Source organism: Silurus aristotelis (genome assembly GCF_946808225.1).
Source record: "Silurus aristotelis genome assembly, chromosome: 12".
Taxonomy (NCBI): domain Eukaryota; kingdom Metazoa; phylum Chordata; class Actinopteri; order Siluriformes; family Siluridae; genus Silurus; species Silurus aristotelis.
The window spans coordinates 3,615,213-3,636,383 of NC_139585.1; the positions used below are offsets into that span (position 1 = coordinate 3,615,213).

At 40.4% G+C, this 21,171-nt stretch overlaps 1 protein-coding gene and 2 long non-coding RNA genes across 3 annotated transcripts in view; 2 read left to right on the top strand and 1 right to left on the bottom strand.

The window, feature by feature from the left end:
• The window catches only part of nsfb (N-ethylmaleimide-sensitive factor b), a 34,371-nt gene extending 15,026 nt beyond the window's left edge, over positions 1 to 19,345 (top strand). The window contains exons 9-22 of the mRNA XM_083556492.1: positions 450 to 649; positions 1,681 to 1,846; positions 1,936 to 2,010; positions 3,331 to 3,518; positions 5,349 to 5,444; positions 7,882 to 8,038; positions 8,753 to 8,886; positions 8,972 to 9,038; positions 10,030 to 10,109; positions 14,173 to 14,307; positions 15,172 to 15,285; positions 17,548 to 17,603; positions 17,702 to 17,775; positions 18,822 to 19,345. Of these exons, the coding sequence (XP_083412618.1) occupies positions 450 to 649; positions 1,681 to 1,846; positions 1,936 to 2,010; positions 3,331 to 3,518; positions 5,349 to 5,444; positions 7,882 to 8,038; positions 8,753 to 8,886; positions 8,972 to 9,038; positions 10,030 to 10,109; positions 14,173 to 14,307; positions 15,172 to 15,285; positions 17,548 to 17,603; positions 17,702 to 17,732 (1,499 nt within the window). The 3' untranslated portion in view covers positions 17,733 to 17,775; positions 18,822 to 19,345. The remainder of the gene's footprint in view (positions 1 to 449; positions 650 to 1,680; positions 1,847 to 1,935; positions 2,011 to 3,330; positions 3,519 to 5,348; positions 5,445 to 7,881; positions 8,039 to 8,752; positions 8,887 to 8,971; positions 9,039 to 10,029; positions 10,110 to 14,172; positions 14,308 to 15,171; positions 15,286 to 17,547; positions 17,604 to 17,701; positions 17,776 to 18,821) is intronic.
• Positions 3,525 to 4,525, top strand: LOC310734546. The gene is made up of 2 exons (XR_014536068.1): positions 3,525 to 4,227; positions 4,330 to 4,525. It is a non-coding gene; the product is annotated as an uncharacterized lncRNA (long non-coding RNA).
• On the bottom strand, positions 19,072 to 20,320 carry LOC310734543. Its single transcript, XR_014536066.1, has 2 exons — positions 19,648 to 20,320; positions 19,072 to 19,617 (listed from the first exon to the last, which is right to left on the bottom strand). It is a non-coding gene; the product is annotated as an uncharacterized lncRNA (long non-coding RNA).
• Positions 20,321 to 21,171: the final 851 nt, after the last annotated feature.

Below are 21,171 nucleotides of genomic sequence, written 5' to 3' on the forward strand. Positions count from 1 at the left end.
AAGAAAAAACAAACTAAATGGGGAAAAATAAATGGGAAGTCTACGTAAAAAAGGAAAAAAGGAAGAGAAAGAAAGGAGGGGAGGAAAAAAACAAAACAAGAAAGAGTATCTGGTACGGACATAAGAAAGAAAGAATGAAAAAAGGTAAAGATGAAATCGAAGTCGAAAGAATTGAGAGAAAAATCAGAAATGAAGAAAGGAAAGAAATGAGAGATGTTAAACAATCATGGGTCATAAAGAAAGAAAGAAAGATATGATGGATGTCAAAATATGTCTCTCAATTTTGTCTCTTTTTGTCTCTTGCTCTCCCTTTCTTTTTTACTTTATCTATCTGTCTATCTCCTCGCTCTCGCTCTCGCTCTCGCTCTCTCTCTCTCTCTCTCTCTCTCTCTCTCTCTCTCTTTCTCCTCTCTCTCTCCCCCCCTCTCTCCCTCTCTCCCTCTCTCTAGGCTGTAAGCATGTTAAAGGTATTCTGCTCTTCGGACCTCCTGGTTGTGGTAAGACCCTGATGGCACGTCAGATTGGGAAGATGCTGAACGCTCGAGAGCCCAAAGTCGTCAACGGCCCCGAGGTCCTCAACAAATATGTTGGCGAGTCGGAGGCCAACATCAGGAAACTGTTCGCTGATGCAGAAGACGAGCAAAAAAGGGTGAGAGCACGTAAACGAATAAATAAAATAAATTTCATTATAATCTTAGTTTATGCCCTTAAGCCCCGCCCCCTTCACTTCTTCACTGAAATCCTTCTTTTGATGATTTATGGAAGGAGTCTTCAGTGTCAGCCATTTTCTTTCTTTATTTATTTTTAAGTAAAATTTTTTTGGCATCCATACAGAAAAAGAGGAACTCGGACATTTCCAGCATTCAGCACACTTGGGCCTTGTTCACCATGTTCGATTCTGTCCCAAAGAAAGAAATGAGAAATGTCAAAGTCAAGAAAGAAGGAACAAATTATTATGAGAGATACAAAAGAAAGAAAAGAAAGAAAGAAAGAAATGAGAGAGAAGCCAAAAGAAAAAAAATAAGTTCTAAAGAAAAAAATAGTTAGAAAGAAAGAAAGAAAAAACGATTATGAGCAAAAAAAGAAAGGAAGAAAATGAGAGAATTTGAAAGAAATGAGAGAGAAGTTAAATGAAAAGAAAGAAAGAAAGAAAGAAGTCAAAAAAAAAGAAAGAAGTCAAAAGAGAGAGAAAGAAAAAAGGGAATGAGGGAAAAGTTGAAAAGAAGAAAGAAATTTGAGGAGTTCAAAGAAATAAGAGAAACGTTGAAAGAAAGTAAGAAAAAGAAAGAAATGAGAGATTTCAAGAAAGACGCATATGGATCATTGAAAGAATAAAACAATGTCTCTGTCTATCTTTCTCTCTTTGCCTTTCTCTGTCTGTCTTTCTCACTTTGTTCCTGTCTTTTTGTTTTTTGCGCTGTCTTTCTCTTTCTGTCTCTTTCTTCTGCTTTCTTTCTTTCTCTCTCACTCTCTCTCAGAAGGACATTGTGATTTGTGCAGATACTTTAAAAGGAGGAAAATCATTTCAGCTCGATCGTCAGCTATAACGATATAAAACCTTGAAGTTCTGAGATGTAGACACAAGGAGGCGCTACATCGCTCTCTTTTTTTATTTTTTTTTACAGACATCAATTTTGATCTTTAGTTATATTTAGAATTGATCTATCCGTTTGTCTTTAGCTGGGAGCCAACAGCGGCCTCCACATCATCATCTTCGACGAGATCGACGCCATCTGTAAGCAGCGAGGCAGCATGGCGGGCAGCAGCGGCGTCCACGACACGGTCGTCAACCAGCTCCTGTCCAAGATCGACGGCGTCGAGCAGCTCAACAACATCCTGGTCATAGGTGTGCACTTCCTGTCCGTTTCTAAAAGACCTCACATCTGTACACAGCTGTTCCAGAGTCCTTCGTTTACATTTCTGTCTTTGTTTCAGGCATGACGAATCGACCCGACCTGATCGATGAAGCTCTCCTCAGACCTGGAAGAATGGAGGTGAAGATGGAGATCGGTACGACCAAGGGCTTCTCTTCAGAAAGAAAGAAAGAAAAGAAAGAAAGAAAGATTAATTAATTGATTAGGGAGAATTTGAAAGAAAGAGGAAGAAAGAAATGAGAGAATTTAAAAGAAAGAAAAAAATGAGAGAGAATTTAAAAGAAAGTATGAAAGAGAAAATGATAGACAAGTCAAAAGAAAGAAAGAAAGAAAGAAAGAAAGAAAGAAAGAAAGAAAGAAATTAGACAATTAGAAAGAAAGAAAGAAATGAGAGAATTAGAAAGAAAGAAAGAAAGAAAGAAAGAAAGAAAGAAAGAAAGAAAGAAAGAAAGAAAGAAAGAAATAAGGAAAGAAAGAAAGAAGGAAATGAGAGAATTAGAAAGAAAGAAAGAAGGAAAGAAGGAAAGAAGGAAAGAAATGAGAGAATTAGAAATAAAGAAATGAGAGAATTAGAAGGAAAGAAATGAGAGAATTAGAAAGAAAGAAAGAAAGAAAGAAAGAAAGAAATGAGAGAATTTAAAAAAGTATGAAAAAAAGAAAAAGATAGACAAGTCAAAAGAAGGAAAGAAAAGGGGATTATGTGACAGAAAAAAGACAAAGGAAGTAAAATATTTTAAAGAAAGAAACAAAGAAAGAAAGAAGGAAGCTAGACCGGTAAAAGAAAGAATAACAAAAATAAATCAGACAGACAGACAGACAGGCAGACAGACAGGCAGGCAGGCAGACAGACAGACAGGCAGACAGACAGACAGGCAGGCAGACGGATCCAGAGCTCCCCTTTGAAAAAGAAAGAAAAGTGAAGAAATGAGAAAAGTTAAAAAAAAAAAAAAAAACAGGGTTGAACTGTAATCCACATTATTAACACCCTCTTAAGGCTTTAAAACATTGCAAACTGAAACACCTGATAAAAAAGTTTTCTTATTCCACATTGAGTCTCCATTTGCTATTCTAATAACCTCCACTCTTCTGGGAAGATGTTCCACTAGATTTGTCCAATAGTATTAGGACACCCGACATTTTCTGCCATATACGGATCTTCTTTCTCGGACTATGCACAGAGCCAGCTCCATGAAGATCTGCTTTCCATGGGTTGGAGTGGAAGATCTCCAGCTATTGAGCTCCAACCCTATTGAACATCTTTGTGATGAATGTGAACACTGACTGCACCCCAGGTCTCCTCACCTCCCAGACATCAGCACCTTTACTCTGGCTGGATGGGCACAAAATCTCCACCAACTCTACTGGAACATCTTCCCACCGTTACACTCCTACCATGTAGTATATATTTTATGTATGTTTTTCACATGCACTCTCCTGTCCTACGTTTTTTCTTCAGGTCTGCCGGACGAGTCGGGCCGTCTCCAGATCCTGAACATCCACACAGCCAAAATGCGGCAGGCCAAAATCCTGTCGTCCGACGTGGAAATTAAGGAGCTGGCCATGGAGACCAAGAACTACAGCGGGGCGGAGTTAGAGGGACTCGTCCGAGCGGCGCAGTCCACCGCAATGAACCGTCACATCAAGGTGCGAAGCTGCTTTACCATCTAAACAGGAAGAGCCGCAGGACGCAGACCGTTTCCTCTTCCTTTCTCCTTTCTCGGGTTCGGTCCAGCGTCCTGGATTGTGATTGGTCGAAAGGTGCTGATTTGAATTTCCATAGCGGCAACTCCAAAAGAGCCGGAAATCACATTGTTAATATCGACACTCTTGTTCACGCCGTTTCTATAGTAACAGCTTACGTATGATGACATGGGCCGGCTTGTGAAAGGGTCCCCCGATGTCAACACTTTGTAATAAAGTTGCCGATCAATTGGTTTCTACAACTTGATTGGACATGATCTGAAGGAAAACACACCTGTCTATTGAAGATCCCACAGTCACAGTGCATGCCATGAAGACGGGGAATTGAGCGATGGGGGGAGAAGGATTTTAGTCAAGGAGGTGACCAAGAACCTGATGGTCACTCTAAAAGAGCTAGAGCATTTCTCTGTGGAGAGGAGAACCTTCCAGAAGAACAACCATCTCTGCAGCAATCCATCAATCAGGCCTGTATGGTGTAGTAGCCAGATGAAAACCACTTCTCAGTAAAAGGCACATGAGATTGTCTGGAGTTTGCCAAAAGGCACCTGAAGGACTTTCAGACCATAATTGGCCTGAATGCCAATCATCATGTCTGGAGAAATCCACCGAAGATTTTAAACTTCTTTCACATTTTCATTATGGGGTTTTGTTTGTAGAATCGTGAGGATGTTTAAATGCCGAAAACAGACTACTGCCACCTGCTGGTATGAGAGATTTATGTCGTCTCACGCAAGCGCAAAATGTACGTGTGCAGTTTAGTGTGTCAGATGCGCCTCTCTAATAATCGGCCAAATTCAGAAAATCTCCTTTTCCCTCCATAATTCGCTAAGTTTCTCGTCTTGCCGTTCTGTCCAACCTGACAAAGAGGTGGTGTAAAGTTGTCCTGCTAATTCACCATGTTGGTTCTTGGTTTGACGCTCGTCGTAGGAGAAGTCAGACTGCAGGAAAGAGTCTTCAAAAGAAAGAGCCATTAGATTATATTTATCTAGTAAATATTTATTAGAAAAAAAAACTGTGCTACATCTTCACTAATAATGAAGCTGTTGGATTTAACTCATGGTGCCGTTTTTGTTTATTGTCTTCAAATTCATCTTGAGTTTCGTGATCCCTGTATTCACCATATAAGTTTAAACCACATGCAGAATTTTTCATGGTGCTCAGGATGGTCATTAAGGTCATAATGCTCATAATAGCTGTCTCACTTTGGATGGAACTGGATGTTATTATGGGTACAGGTTATTAGAAGACATACACAGATTCCTCTGATCGCAGTCTACCCCCACCATCCGGCCAATCAGAATCCAGTATTTAGACAGACTTTGGTATAGATATACTTTACAGCGCAGTGAAATTGGGATAGGATTGTTATGACACAAATAAATATTCAAATCTAAATCCAAGAAGAGCTCCTAAAGATGCTGAGGCTGATATTAAGGTTTCATGTATTCAGGTGTGGGAGGATACGCTGACACGACTTGTTCTACACACACAATAGTAACGTGTGTAGAGTGGGAGAGGGGGATAGAGAGAGAGAGAGAGAGAGAGAGAGAGAGAGTAAAAGAGAGAGAGGGAGGAGTGATTTGGCCCATAAACTCTCGTGTGATATTTGATGGTGTTGAAACATATTGACAGGAGCTTTTACAGGTGGGCAGGAATGAACTCTCTCCCTCAATGACCTTTCTTTATCATTACAAGGATGAGTAATGTGTGTGTGTGTGTGTGTGTGTGTGTGTGTGTGTGTGTGTGTGTGTGTGTGTGTGTGTGTGTGTTCAGGCCAGTAATCAGGTGGAGGTTGATACTGAGAGAGCTCAGTCCCTGCAGGTCAGCCGGAGTGACTTCTGGGCGGCTCTGAATAATGACATCAAACCTGTGAGTATACCATCTTCTTTTCTCTCTTTTACACACACACACACACCTGGTTTTCAGCAAATTATTTTACATATATATATATATATATATATATATATATATATATATATATATATATATATATATATATATATATATATATATATATATATACACCACTGAGCTACCACTCGCCATTTATGTGACAAAAAATATTTATTTGATGTATATATATATATATATATATAATTGAATCTTTTGATATCTTTTTAAATATTTATTTATTCATTTTCAAAAAGGATTTTAACTTCTCACATGTACATTAAAGCAGAGTGAAATTGGCATTTCACAGCGACGTTAAGTAGCTGGGATCAGAGCCCAAGATCAGCCATGATACAGGAGTCTTAAGGGCCTTTCTTAAGGGCCCGGTATTTTCAGCATGGCGTTACCCGGGTGGCGATACCTCCAACCTTCCAATCAGTAAACCACAGCCTTAACCACTGAGCTCCCATTTTTCCCTCCTGAAATGACACATAATAAAAGAAGGTTCTCAGTAAGAACCTGTACCACACAACTTACATTTTCCACAGACCAGGGCGTCATTTCACACGCAATAACGTGCATATTATACTATTACTATAAAATTATTATTATTTTACGTGCAATTATACATGTAAATGTTACACAGGAATGAAAATGTAACAACTTACTATAACGCAAATCAGAATTGTCGATTCTTTGAAAACAAAACGCGGCTGAAACTAAATTGACACAGGTGGAAATAAATAAATAAAACACCCTGTAGATTGCAGAAGTCTATACAATACATACAAAATAAAATCCAAATGAATAAGTTTCTCTTCATTAATGGCCCGAGTGCCAGATTGTGACCTGGTGATTGAGGACCTGGGTATTAAAGGGACATGAATTTATTACTGATGTATTATTAATTAATATAATAATAAATATACAGTAGTGATGAAGATGGTCTCTTGATTCCTGTGTTTGTATTATTGTATGGTAATCAGGATTATTATATTATAACTGTTATCACAATACTATATAAAATGTTAGTTGGTGCATTTATTATTATTAAATATAATTTATGTTAATGCATAGATCACGATTTACATTCGCATTAACGCCATTTTGGCGAATAAAAATGTTTAATGTGTTGTAATTAATCTTTTGTGGAAGTAAAGAAGCTTCAATATGAACCTCATAAAATAAACCCGGGTTTTTCCTGCAATTTTTGTGCAATTCTACAGGAAAGAAAAGTATAAACGGTTCATGAAAAAACGTAACTGTTTCGGCCAAACTTTCCTCAGGATGTCCAGCTTTTCTCCAAAAGTCTGTCTTGTAAATTTAATTTTCAATATTTATAATTTTTTTGATACAGTATTTTTCGGACTATAAGCCGCTACTTTTTTCCCACGTTTTGAACCCCGCGGCTTAAACAACGAAGCGGCTAATTTATGGATTTTTTCTGGGTTTTTCCCGGTTTCACAAACTTCAAGCCAAAAAACTGAACCCCATAACATTAGACCAATGACATTTCCGAACGGAAACGAAAAAACGCACCTCACCTGTGTGATAAACTCCCCAGGGAAATACAGTGGTACCTTGACTTACCAAGGTACCACTGTAGTTGTGAAAGGAAGGAGGAAGACAGTGAACAATGACTTTCTTGGTTGGCTACTGTTTATATACAAGCCGTTGTAGCGTGTTGAGTCTGGGTGAAGGGAGAGCTCACTAACTCCAGTTACAACAGAAATCATAGAAGCACAGACAGGTTTCCAAAACTCGTGCTTTTTTATTTTTCTCGGCAACAGCGTTACGGGTTAGTCAAAGAAACTTAGAAATGAGCATCAGAAAATAATAAGGACATAATCCTCAGTCTCACACGCACACACACGCAGTATAGCGGAAGAATGCAGTGACGTGCTGTTCCCAAAATACCGCTATGCTCCTAATAGAAGCGCAACATATTGCATTTAGTGTCTTTCATTAAAGCCTGTGTAAAGTTCATTAGTTTCAGTGTAGACACCTGCAGCTTATAGACAGGTGCGTCTTATTTATGTAAAAAATTTAAATCTTTGTCAAATTCAGTGTGTGGGGCTTATATATAGGTGCGCTTTATAGTCCGGTAATTACGGTAGATTAAAACGTCCGAAGGTCTTGCTGGCCCTGATGGCCTACCATAGGATGAGTGGATTCGCTTGTAAATTACATTTATAATTGTATTAAAAACCCCACACACACTTGTTACACCAGATGTTTGTCCAAGGTCTGTTTATTTAGTTTTACTGGGATCAGTTTTTAAGCTCACATTGTGGTGTTTTTAAACTTATTTTTTTTCTTTAACAGTTTAAGACTTGTATTATAGGTTTTTTTGGTTGCAGTTCCAAAACACATGGAAAACGTGGTACTTTTTGTGTGTGTCACCTCCTGTGCGCAGGCGTTCGGCACCAATCAGGAGGATTACTCCAGCTACATCCTGAACGGCATCGTGAAGTGGAGTAACGGCGTGTCGGACATCCTGGGAGACGGAGAGCTGCTGGTGCAGCAAACCAAAAACAGCGAACGCACACCTCTAGTGACCGTGCTGCTTGAGGGTACGTCACGCCACGTCACGTCACGCCAGATACATGATCACATGATCACAGCCTTGCCACAAAAAAAGAGATGGATAAATGTAAAAAAATAAAAAGAGAGATAGAAAGATAAATGGGTAGAGATGGATAAATGGAGAAAAAGATAGAAGTAGAGGTGGATAAATTTAGATAGAGATAGAGCTGGATGAATGGAAAGAGAATGACAGAGATAGAGATGGATAAATGGAGATGGATGGAGATGGATAAATGGGGAGCGTAAACGATAGATATAGCTAGATAAATGCAAAGGGAGAGAAAGAGAGATGGATAAATGAAGAGAGAGATGAGTATGGATAAATGGAGAGAAAAATAGAGCTGGATAAATGGGGAGAGAGAGAGAACTGGGTAAATGGAGAGAGAGAAGGGGAGGTAGAGATGGATAAAGTTAGAGAGGGAGAAAGAGGTAGAGATGGATAAATGGAGAAAAAAATAGAGATGGATAAAGATGGATAAACGGAGAGAAAAATAGAGCTGGGTAAATGAAGAGAGGGAGAGGTAGAGATGGATAAATGGAGAGAGAAATATAGATGGATGAACAGAGAGAAATCAAGAGAATGATAAATGTCTGAATAAGAAGTTTGATAGAGAGATGTGAAGTTGAATGAACTGAGAGCTCAGTGGATGGATGATGGATAATGAATGGTCTTGGTCCTCGGTTCCTCGTGTCTCCTGCAGGTCCACCTCACAGCGGGAAAACCGCCCTGGCGGCTAAAATTGCTGAGGAGTCTCAGTTCCCCTTCATCAAAATCTGCTCTCCAGACAAGATGATCGGCCACTCGGAGATCGCTAAGTGCCAGGCCATCAAAAAGGTGAAGACGAAAACGGTGTGATGTAATAAGGGTAGGGTCACGTGACTAAGTTCTTACAAGATATCTGTTCTTATCACGTGCATAGATCTTTGATGACGCCTACAAGTCTCAGCTGAGCTGCGTGGTGGTGGATGATATCGAGCGCCTCCTTGGTAAGTCTGTCTGTCTGTCTGTCTGTCTGTCTGTCTGTCTGTCTGTCTGTCTGTCTGTCTGTCTGTCTGTCTGTCTGTCTGTCTGTCTGTCTGTCTGTCTGTCTATCTATCTATCTATCTATCTATCTATCTATCTATCTATCTATCTATCTATCTATCTATCTATCTATCTATCTATCTATCTATCTATCTATCTATCTATCTATCTATCCCATAGCAATCTTATGGTCAGGTCCACGTACTTTTGCCCATGTAGTGTATTTAGATAATATTCATTGCATTTAACTTTGTGAGGACCTGCATGATGAAAAATGTACCCCTAAGTTTGGTCACCAGAGTTCGGTGTTTTTTTTTTTTTTATATTTTTTTCAATTTCAGATCCATCGTCATTGCACCAATGGCAGAATAACTAGGAGACAATATTTACCGTAATGTAACGTTTTAGCAACATTTCCTCCATGCTTTGGATATGATTTCAGAGGTCAGACTTGGAACAAACTTTTGTAAATGCGAAATATGCCGAAAGTCCGCCGCAGTCTGTAGTGGCAGCAGCGCTAATTTATTCCAGCGTTTGCGACAAAGACACCAAGCTGAATTGGAAGAACGCTCAACAGCTAAAAGATCAAAACAAGCCAACAGTCTGCTGTTCAAGTGCAACAGGTCCAAGATATTTAACTAAAAAATACAATGTTCCTTAACCAGATTGTTTTTTTTTTTTTTAATTACTAATAAAGAAAATGTTACTTCAGTCATGTTGTTGTAGTTTTGTTTCAAGTTGACTAGTTACACATAAAAAAATCTAAATCGTGATTTGGTCAAACATTAAAAAACAACAATATTTTTTAAGCATCTCGTATCTTGTCACCAAGTATAACGTTAAGGTTTGCTTTTATATGTTGGTAAATCAAATCCATGGTGATATTTACCATGTTGGTGAAAAGTCCTCGTTATGTTCGTATAACGGTCATGTGCGTGTTTCCTGCGTTCTCAGATTTTGTTCCAATCGGACCACGTTTCTCGAACTCTGTTCTGCAGACCCTGCTGGTGCTGCTGAAGAAGGTGCCTCCTAGTGTGAGTACACACACACACACACACACACACACACACACACACACACACACACACACACACACACGGTTTATTGGCCAGTTATTATCTAGCTCAAAAGTACTCTGTACCCTGTCTTTCAGTGTATATACTCACTAAAGGGGTTATTATTTGTTCAGTGGTTCATTTTTAGTGGTGACATTAGAAAAGGGTGTGTGTGTGTATGTGTGTGTGTGTGGGGTGGTGGGCTGATTTCTTAAACACTTACCAGGACTTTATTAGGCACTCCCACCTTTCTGTCTACATTTGCACATATAGTGTCCCATTGTTGAGTTGCTAACCGTAGCACTGACTTCATCAGGAATTCCAGCAATTCGACTCGAATGCAGCCAGGCGTCGCCAGGTGTTAAATCAAACCGAGCCAAAGAGCAGGAGGTGTAGAAGTTAATCACAATTCTATGCTAATAACCTTTGCACTGGATAATGGTGTTCAGTGTAACTCTTTTAAATACCACTTAGTTATTAGTCGGCACCGATAGTTGATTGATGGAGCTATCGGCTATCTGCAAAAATCCATACCGATAGTTTTTCCGGGTTGTTCCTGAACAGTAAAAGTGCAGCCTATAGAGGCGAAACACTGACGCAACGTTTTGTTTTTGTTTTGACACGCAGTTAATAGTGATTAAATGAAAATGAACTTAATTTAAAAAATGTATTGGAAAACTTCTTAAGCATTTAATGTTACAAATAGAATCGTACTGTAAAGGCCAGAGCAAATGACATTTATTTTGATGCTTATTTCTGTGTGTTGTGGTGAGTTCGAGTCTGGAGTTTTTTCATCGTTTATTCCTCTTTGAATGTTCTGATGAACTGACGCTGAACTGTATGTTGGTGATCATTAGATACATCAAGCGCCAATCAAAACGAGTTCAAAACAGAGCGTATTCGACTGGTTACTTTTTTATCCGCTCATAAATAAAAAGTAACGGCTGATTTTGCAAAATGCAGTAAAAAGTAAAATATTTGAGAAATGTGTTGAAGTTTAAATAAAAATACTACAGTAAAGTACAGATGCATGAAAAAGCTGCATAACTGCAGCAACGAATTGAATTAACTTCCTTACTGTCCGCCACTGTGACCTGGTGCTGGAATTGAGAAATAAGGATTATTATGTATCCTTTTTGTTACGTGAATGTTAAAGGCCTGAGTCAAAACTACACCGTACAGAACCGCCGGAATCCCGCAGGTTTAAGGTCTAAAAACATATCTGTAAAGGCATGAAAGCTGCTGTTGTGGGAGCGCAGTCGGGGTATCTGTGCTGTCTGTGCAGGCCAGGGTGTGTGTGTTGTCAGAGTTTTGTTTGCGGCGTGGTGTTGTTTGTGCGGGTCGTGGCGAACAGGGCCGGCTCTGTTCCTCCGGGCCGAGCCTGTGTGTGCGAGCTCAGCGGGGAGCCGGCGAACGGGAGACGCAGGACTGAAAGGTCCTGTGAGAGCGTGGGGACCTGGCAGGCCCACCGCCTGTGTGCCACCTCATCTGCATGCGCCGGCATGTCCAGACCCCCTCGCGCCACAGGAGGGCGACCCGTAATCCCCCTCAGCTCGTCGGGGGCCTCTGGGAAAGATCTACCTCTTCGGCAAGTTCCGGCTTTCTCTGAACGTTCTGGAACGAGAGGGCGGTGACTCGGGACGTGTTTTATTTGTATCCTATTGATCCACTTGTTGTAATGCTTTCATAACTCCTGTCATGCTTTGTTTCCGTGGGGTCTTTAAAAAGTATGAAACATAAAAAACTTTAAGGCCTGAAAACGTCTTTGTTGTATTTCTTTCTTTCGCTGGTCCAAACCTAATCCACTACAAATGAGACCAACATGCAGCAGCGAATCAGCTTTCTGTTAGTGGTGCGCATACACGCGATACACGGCTTGGAAAAAAAAAGTATTTAGCACGCGGTTACAGCCAGTTGCTAACAACGTATTAGTGTGTGTGTGTGTGTGTTTGATGTCCTGATACAGATCTTAAATTTTATTCTTCATGGTCTTAAAAACGTCTTAAATTTGACCTAAAGAAACCCTGTTTCATATCTATTCGATTGCACTATTGTCTCCTGTTGCTGTAACGCTGTTAAAGGAAGTGAGGAGGCCTGGGGTGCAGTCAGCGTTCACATTTATCTGAATGCTCTACAGCAGGAGATCTTCCACTCCAACCCATGTAAAGCATATTTTTATGGAGCTGGATTGCTGGACAGGTTTTGTGGCTCCTGTAAAGTCCTATATAGTTGTATACCTCTGACTTGGTGCCAACAGTTTGGGAAATGGCAGGTGTCACAATAATTTGGGCCACACCATGCATTGGCTTGTTAAATTGAGAACATTAGTTATAGTGAGGAAAATAAGTATTTGAACACGCTGCTATTTTGCAAGTTCTCCCACTTAGAAATCATGGAGGGGTCTAAAATTGTCATCGTAGGTGCATGTCCACTGTGAGAGACATAATCTAAATAAAAAAATCCAGAAATCACAATATCTGATTTTTAAACTATTTATTTGTATGATACAGCTGCAAATAAGTATTTGAACACCTGTCTATCAGCTAGAATTCTGACCCTCAAAGACCTGTTAGTCGTCCTTTAAAATGTCCACCTCCACTACATTTATTATCCTAAATTAGATGCACCTGTTTGAGGTTGTTAGCTGCATAAAGACACCTGTCCACCCCATACAATCAGTAAGAATCCAACTACTAACATGGCCAAGACCAAAGAGCTGTCCAAAGACACTAGAGACAAAATTGTACACCTCCACAAGGCTGGAAAGGGCTACGGGGAAATTGCCAAGCAGCTTGGTGAAAAAAGGTCCAGTGTTGGAGCAATCATTAGAAAATGGAAGAAGCTAAACATGACTGTCAGTCTCCCTCGGACTGGGGCTCCATGCAAGATCTCACCTCGTGGGGTCTCAATGATCCTAAGGAAGGTGAGAAATCAGCCCAGAACTACACGGGAGGAGCTGGTCAATGACCTGAAAAGAGCTGGGACCACCGTTTCCAAGGTTACTGTTGGTAATACACTAAGACGTCATGGTTTGAAATCATGAATGGCACGGAAGGTTCCTCTGCTTAAACCAGCACATGTCCAGGCACGTCTTAAGTTTGCCAATGACCATTTGGATGATCCAGAGGAGTCATGGGAGAAAGTCATGTGGTCAGATGAGACCAAAATAGAACTTTTGGGTCATAATTCCACTAAACGTGTTTGGAGGGGGAAGAAGAATGATGAGTACCATCCCAAGAACACCATCCCTACTGTGAAGCATGGGGGTGGTAGCATCATGCTTTGGGGGTGTTTTTCTGCACATGGGACAGGGCGACTGCACTGTATTAAGGAGAGGATGACCAGGGCCTTGTATTGCGAGATTTTGGGGAACAACCTCCTTCCCTCAGTTAGAGCATTGAAGATGGGTCGAGGCTGGGTCTTCCAACATGACAATGACCCGAAGCACACAGTCAGGATAACCAAGGAGTGGCTCTGTAAGAAGCATATCAAGGTTCTGGCGTGGTCTAGCCAGTCTCCAGACCTAAACCCAATAGAGAATCTTTGGAGGGATCTCAAACTCTGTGTTTCTCAGGCCAGAAACCTGACTGATCTAGAGAAGATCTGTGTGGAGGAGTGGGCCAAAATCCCTCCTGCAGTGTGTGCAAACCTGGTGAAAAACTACAGGAAACGTTTGACCTCTGTAATTGCAAACAAAGGCTACTGTACCAAATATTAACATTGACTTTCTCAGGTGTTCAAATACTTATTTGCAGCTGTATCATACAAATAAATAGTTACAAAATCATATATTGTTATTTGTGGATTTTTTTTTTAGATTATGTCTCTCACAGTGGACATGCACCTATGATGACAATTTCAGACCCCTCCATGATTTCTAAGTGGGAGAACTTGCAAAATAGCAGCGTGTTCAAATACTTATTTTCCTCACTGTATATAGTCTTGAGGAGGTCATTAAATACACACCACTCATCAGCTTGATTTTATCCTGTGTGTGTGTGTGTGTGTGTGTGTGTGTGTGTGTGTGTGTGTGTGTGTGTAGGGTCGTAAGCTGCTGATCCTGGGTACCACCAGCCGTAAGGACGTGCTGCAGGAGATGGGAATGCTGGACGCCTTCAGCACCAAAATCCACATCCCCAACATCTCCAGAGGAGAACATCTGGTTGAGGCGCTGGAGGTCAGACTCGAGAGAAAGAGAGCGATGGGTAGAATAACAGAAATGAATACAGATTAATAGAGATATAAATAAACAGGTATATAGATGAATAGAGAAATGTGTGGAAACTATGGAGAGAGAGTTGGGAAGATGTTAGAAGGTGAGATTTTGAGAGAGTTTGAGAGACTGAGAGACTGAGAGATAGAGAGATAGATGGAGAGATGGAGAAATTGAGAGAAAAAGAGTAAAAGATGAAGAGATAGATAAGAGATGAAGAGAGGAGATTTAGAGATAGAAGATGGAAAGACTAAGAGATGGATAGACTGGGAGATAGAGAGAGCTTGAGAAATGAAGAGAGAGAGGGATAGAGAGAGATCGGGAGAGATAGGATACATAGATTATGAAAAAATAACTTAATAATAAAAGAGTGATAGATTGATGGGTAAAATAATATTGAGAGAATAAATTGAGGGATGGGATTAAAAAAGAATGGAGGGATCGAAAGGTGAGAGAGGGAGAGATGGGATACATCGATTATGCATTAAAAAGGAATAAACAGAGATAAAGGGAGGGATGAATGGCTTAATAATGAAAGAATTGATTGATTGATGGATAAAATGATTCATAATAAAAGAAAAAATGGATAAATCAGTTGAGCGAAGGATGAAAAAAAGAATATAAAATAGAGTGTGAATCAAGAGGTGTGACGGATTGACGGATTGATGGATTGATGGATGGAAAAACAAGACGAATGAAATTAAAGAATGTAACAGCAAAATTATTTCATGTGGAAATATTCTTAAGGTGTTGTGTTGTGTGTGTGTGTGTGTGTGTGTGTGTGTGTGTGTGTGTGTGTGTGTGTGTGTGTGTGTGTGTGTGTTAAAGCTGCTGGGAGGCTTCCAGGAAGACGAACGTATGCAGATTGCTAAGGAAGTGAAAGGCAAAGGGGTGTGGCTCGGCATTAAGAAGCTTCAGATGCTCATTGAGATGGCCCTGCAGGTGAGAGAGAGAGAGAGAGAGAGAGAGAGAGAGAGAGAGAGACTTCTCCTTCCTCGGTGTCTAGACGAGTCCCTGACTCACAGCTCTCACTATTAATCCTGCAAGCGTTCAGTCGTTTATCAGTTTGAATCACTTTACGCCACGTGTCCTGCGGTTATAAAAGCGTTATATCTCACTCTTCTGCTATCACTTCAGCTCGATTCTGGAGAGCAAAAATAGAGCAGCAGGTGAAGGAAGGACCATTTATAGCTGCTATAACACGAGCAAACGCAGGAACGAACGCGTTTATAAAAAAAATTAAATCATGCCTTTCATTAGCAGAAAAAATGACTGTGGCGTCAGAGGAAAACGCAACATTTAGTTTTAATTATTTATTTAATTATTTGCATTAATCATAAAAAAATTATAATTTAATAAATGTGTGTATGTATGTATATATATATATGTGTGTGTGTGTGTGTGTGTGTGTATGAACATTTATTTAATTATTTGCATTAATCATTAAAAAAAAATAATTAAATAAATGTGTATGTATATATATATATATGTGTGTGTGTGTGTGTGTGTGTGTGTGTGTGTGTGTGTGTGTGTGTGTGTGTGTGTGTGTATGAACATTTATTAAATTATTTATTTAATTATTTGCATTAATCATTAAAAAAAAAATTAAATAAATGTATATATATATATATATATATGTGTGTGTGTGTGTGTGTGTGTGTGTGTGTGTGTGTGTGTGTGTGTGTGTATGAACATTTATTAAATTATTTATTTATTTATTTTTATTTATTTTTTTATATTAGTATTATGTATTTAAGTAATAGCAAAGTATATATAAATTAATTAATTGTATGAATTTTGTATTTAACAGTAATTCATTAATGAATATTAATTATTTAATTAAAGTTGGCATAACATAAATTATTTGCCCCAATACCCATTGTATGTACTTGTGTACTGTATTGAGTTCACTATAAGAGTGACTCGATGTGAAATCGGGTGTCCACAAACATTTGGATTTATTGTGTAGGATGCACTTATTAATTGATTGATTTTTTTTTTAAGGATGATAATTATATATTCTCCCGCTAATCGTAGCGCTCCCGCGTGCTCCCGCGTGCTCCCTGATATTTGTTCGCTGTCATCAGCAGCCTCGTTAGATGCACCCCCCCTCTTTTCCTCCCGCTGAGGTATGAGAGGAAGTCTGCCGGGACATGCTGCACTCAGCCGCGTTGCTCCGACGTGACGGCCCTCCCAGATTTTTGCCTCTCTTCACCTCTTTTCCTCGCATTCCTTCCCCTCCTTCGCGTCGCTCGCGTTCTTACTCCGACCGCCACGGGCAAGTGAGAAATTATGGTGTACGCAGCACAGCCGTTTTTCTGTTCCTGACTAAACCTCCTGCCCGTGCAGAGCTTTTACCTCCACACTTCTCATCCACCTGTGCACCGATATCTCCGGAAGAGGCTCGGTTCAGGGGTTCCAAGTGGTACCGAGCAGGTTTATGAGACGTGTTCCGACCCGGGAATCGTCTCAGCTGAACTAAAGAACTTGAAATTTAAGAAAAGTGTGTGTGTGTGTGTGTGTGTGTGTGTGTGTGTGTGTGTGTGTGTGTGTGTGTGTGGTGTTTTTTCAGGTAATTCATGTTAGGTTTATTAGATGTTCTGATACACCTGATTAATTTATTATAGTACAAGAACTATAGGACAGTGTAGGACGTCTTTGGATGTGTCCTACGTCAGGACCTGACTTTACTAACACCCTGAATGAATCTCCACAAAATCTCCACAGAATTTAGTGGAACATCTTCCCAGAAGAGTGGATGTTATTATAAGAGGATATGTGGAATGAGATCTTTTAGAAGAAGAACATACAGTAGCAATTTAATGGTCAGTTGTCCATAAACTTTTGCCCAGAAAGCGCATCAGTGCTGCAGAGTTTCTGCACGATACAACATCATGACATCATTTAATGACGTTCTCAAATCTGATTGGTCAGTAGCTGTGGTAGCATTAATTAGGGCTTTGGATACACCTGGTTTATCTACTAACACACACACACGCACACACACACACACACACACACACACACACACACACACACACACACACACACACACACACACACACACACACACACACACACCTGTATGTCTGATTGTTACCTTCTGATTTCTTCTGTATTTCTCTCACTGTGTGTGTGTGTGTGTGTGTGTGTGTGTGTGTGTGTGTGTGTGTGTGTGTGTGTGTGTGTGTGTGGTTATTTCAGATGCCAAATCAGTACCGAGTTAAGAAGTTTATTGCTCTGCTGACAGAAGAGGGCGCGTAAGTTCTGCCCCGTCACCTTTTCTTCCCTCTGATATTATATAATTTTATTGAATAAATATTTTGTTTATTTATTTAAATTTTTACATTTTTTATAGACTGGGCTCTGATAAGCACATGGTCTTATAAAGCGCCACAGGCAGGGCATAGCCACACACTCGCAGGCTTCACGGTGAGAATCAACTTTGTGTTTCTTTACTTCGTTATTATGTTTTATTCAACCTGTTTTTGAATTTAAAATTTTTTTATTATTGTTTAACTTTTTTTTTTTTTTTTTACTCTCACAAATTGTGGTCTTTTTTTTATTATTTATTTCCACTACTTTTTCCTAAATATATCTGCCATTTCCGTTTTCCGTTTTTTTTACCTATAAATATACCATAGAAGGTATAACAGCCCTTAAAGTCACACCCCTAAAGAAGTGTATGGTGCTTAAAAGTAAGTGCCCCCTCTCTAGACTTGCATTAGTTTTCTTTTCTTTTTTTCTTTTTTTTTTTTTTGTATTTTTTTATACAATCCGGGCTTTTGTATTTATCAGAGCGTGATGCACGTATTTGCATTTTTTCGCTTCACTTTTCTTAACTAAAATGCAAAGTCTTTAAATTAACGCTTTAAGCACGTACCGTAGTTGTTGTTTTTCCATAAATTTCAAATTTTTGTTGTCAAATTGCTTTAGTTTAAGGGAAGAAAAGGAATTCTCACTCTTTCATTTTTTTTTTTTGTCCAGAGCAACATCTTCGCATCATTTACAATGTTGTTAAAGCCTTCGAATGAAATCATTTATGCTGCAATTTAGTTCGCAAATCTGATTGGTCCGAAGGCGTCGATTTGCTCCTCAAGGTTGACATGTTGGAAGCAGGAAAAATGGGCGCGTGTAAGGATTCGAGCGAGTTTGACAAATCGTGACGTCTAGACGTCTGGGTCAGAGCATCTCCACAACTGCAGTTTTTGTGAGATGTTCCTAGTCTGCAGTGGTCAGAATCTATCAAAAGTTCTCTAAGGAAGTAACAGTGGGGAACAGGCTCATTGATGCACGTGGGGAGCGAAGGCTGACCACATTTCAATGAGCACTGAAACCTACAAACTTCATCTAATGATCGTAATTACAAATGCTGTTTAAAGTACATCGGTTCCGTGATGATCCAGGCTCTTAGCAAAACTCGTGAGGAAGGATGATCAGGATCAAGTCCAAGACTGATCATGTTTTGTTCTTTTCAGGGTGCTGTGGAATCGCTGCCATCCAAACCGACCTCTGCTCCACTGAACACTGCACGCACACACACACACACACACACACACACACACACACACACACCCTGCAGCGATCAGTACTACAGTGGTAAAAACAGTCAACACTCTTATTGCAAATGGAATTGTGTGTGTGTGTGTGTGTGTGTGTGTGTTGTTTAGCATGTAAATGCTTAAATTATGCATTAAACATTCCTTCTTAGTCTAATATACAAGTTTCATATCAAATAAAAACAGTTAGTTCTCATTTGTTTTGGTGAAGGATCTAAATTCTTCTCTTTTTACGTCCACGTGGGCTCGTGAGATCAAGCCATATTCTCATATTCTCATCCCCATATCCCCAAACGTCTACTGTAGAGAGTAGAGTCGATCCTGGATGTAAGCCCACGTGTAGAACACTTTCCGGGCGCGTGTGCGCTGCGTTCATTCGATTTATTTATTTTTGGATTTTTTGGAAAATGTAAAATAAACGATAGAACTGGGTTTTATGCAAATACGCCTCAGTTTTTTGTTTCCAATTCGAGTTGTTTGGGTTTGTGGGACTCTTGAACAACCTGGATGTATCATATTACTTCTCATTTGTGCAAACAGCTCCAGAGTGGACTTTTCATCTTGAGAAATGACCTCCAGTGAGATTCCCTTTGACTCCCAGGTAAGGACTGGATGGAATCCCGGGTTCACACTGTGCAGTTTTTAATAGTCCTTTGCGATTGTTGCATGTCAGACTGTACAAACACGATCCCCATGTCTGGACAACAGACAAAAACTGACGCTACGATCCGCGAGACGTTCAGACCCGCGTCCTCTCGCTAACGGTAGCTAGCAGCAAACAAAAACGGTCTGTAGCTCTCTTCTTGGTGTACCGTCCACTTGACTCATATCCACATTTTCCCTGAGGTCATCAGGTCCGGCGCTCCTATCGGGGTTTGACGGTCACTCTGAAGTCTGAAATCTTTCCCCAGAATTTCATCGGGTTGAAATGATCGCAACTGCAATTAACGGCTGTCGATAACCAAACCGCCGGTTTTAGCCTCAGGGTTTTTTAGGAATCTTTTGCGATTTTTCAACGTTTGTCTCTCCGACATCCAAATCCTGGCCGAAATGGCACCGTGTGCACCAGGCTTTGAAGCAAATCAGGTGGACATAACAGCAAGAAGAGAAACTTGAGTAATGGAGGGAAAAATCAGAGGCATGTCACGGACAAAACGAACACTACAGATCGTTTTTCTTTGCTGCCAGCTACCGCTAGCGAGAGAACCGCGGGTCTGAATGGGTCACGGATCGATGGCGTAAAACTCACACGAATCTTTTTCCAGTGGATGTCAGCTCGAGTGTCGTACAGTCTGACGTTATGATAACCGAGATCCTACAGTGTGATATGGGGATCGTGTTTGTACAGTCTGAACAGCAACAATCACAAAGGACTACTCAAAATCGCACAGTGTGAATTAGATCGGATTTTAGATCACGAATATCAGTTTGTGATTAAATGCATAGAGAAACGAAGGAATAAATAAATCATACTCTTTCGGTTGTGTGGCTCAGAAACGAACAAAACAGAGCCGTTTTCTCTTTTAATTTTTTTCTGGAACACATGAACGCATCGTACACGGACCCTTTATAACACAATAAGGGGAAGTAGCTCAGTGGATAAGATGTTGGACTTCTGATCGGAAAGGTCATGGGTTCAAATCCAAGCACTGCCAAGCTGCTACTGCTGGGGCCTTGAGCAAGGCCCAGCAGGCGTCTGCTCAATTCAGCAAATGCAATACACTGGTTTTTGTTGTTTCACTTTTTTTTTAAAAAACCCGCAACACTACGATATCACTGCTGGGCCCCTGTGCAAGGCCCCTAACCCCCTATCTGCTGAAGCGTATAAATGAGAGAAATGTAAGTGAGCCAAATTTGTAAATGTAATGCTCCGTCCTGTGAGCAGCTTCACCAGTAGAAACGTCTGCCATGTGGACAAAATCTCTTACAAATCCGCGGTCCAGCCCGAGATTTGGGAGGCGGGAGCCAGTGCAAATCCTAACACCACCAAGCTGCCACTCTTGGGCCCTTCGACAAGGCCCTCAACCATCACCTGCATCAAGACTCTTCTCTATTCTGGCACCGAGGTGGTGGAACAAACTTCCCCTAGAAGTCTGAACAGCTGAGTCACTGGATATCTTCCAGCAACGGGTGAAGACCTTCCTCTTTCTGAAACACTCATCATGGCTGCCATTCGGCTTCATTTTTTCATTTATCTTCATTTAAATCTCAATCGACCCTTCTGCCTTCGCCTGCTCTATCGCCACTTAACTCGGCTTCTTGGATCCAT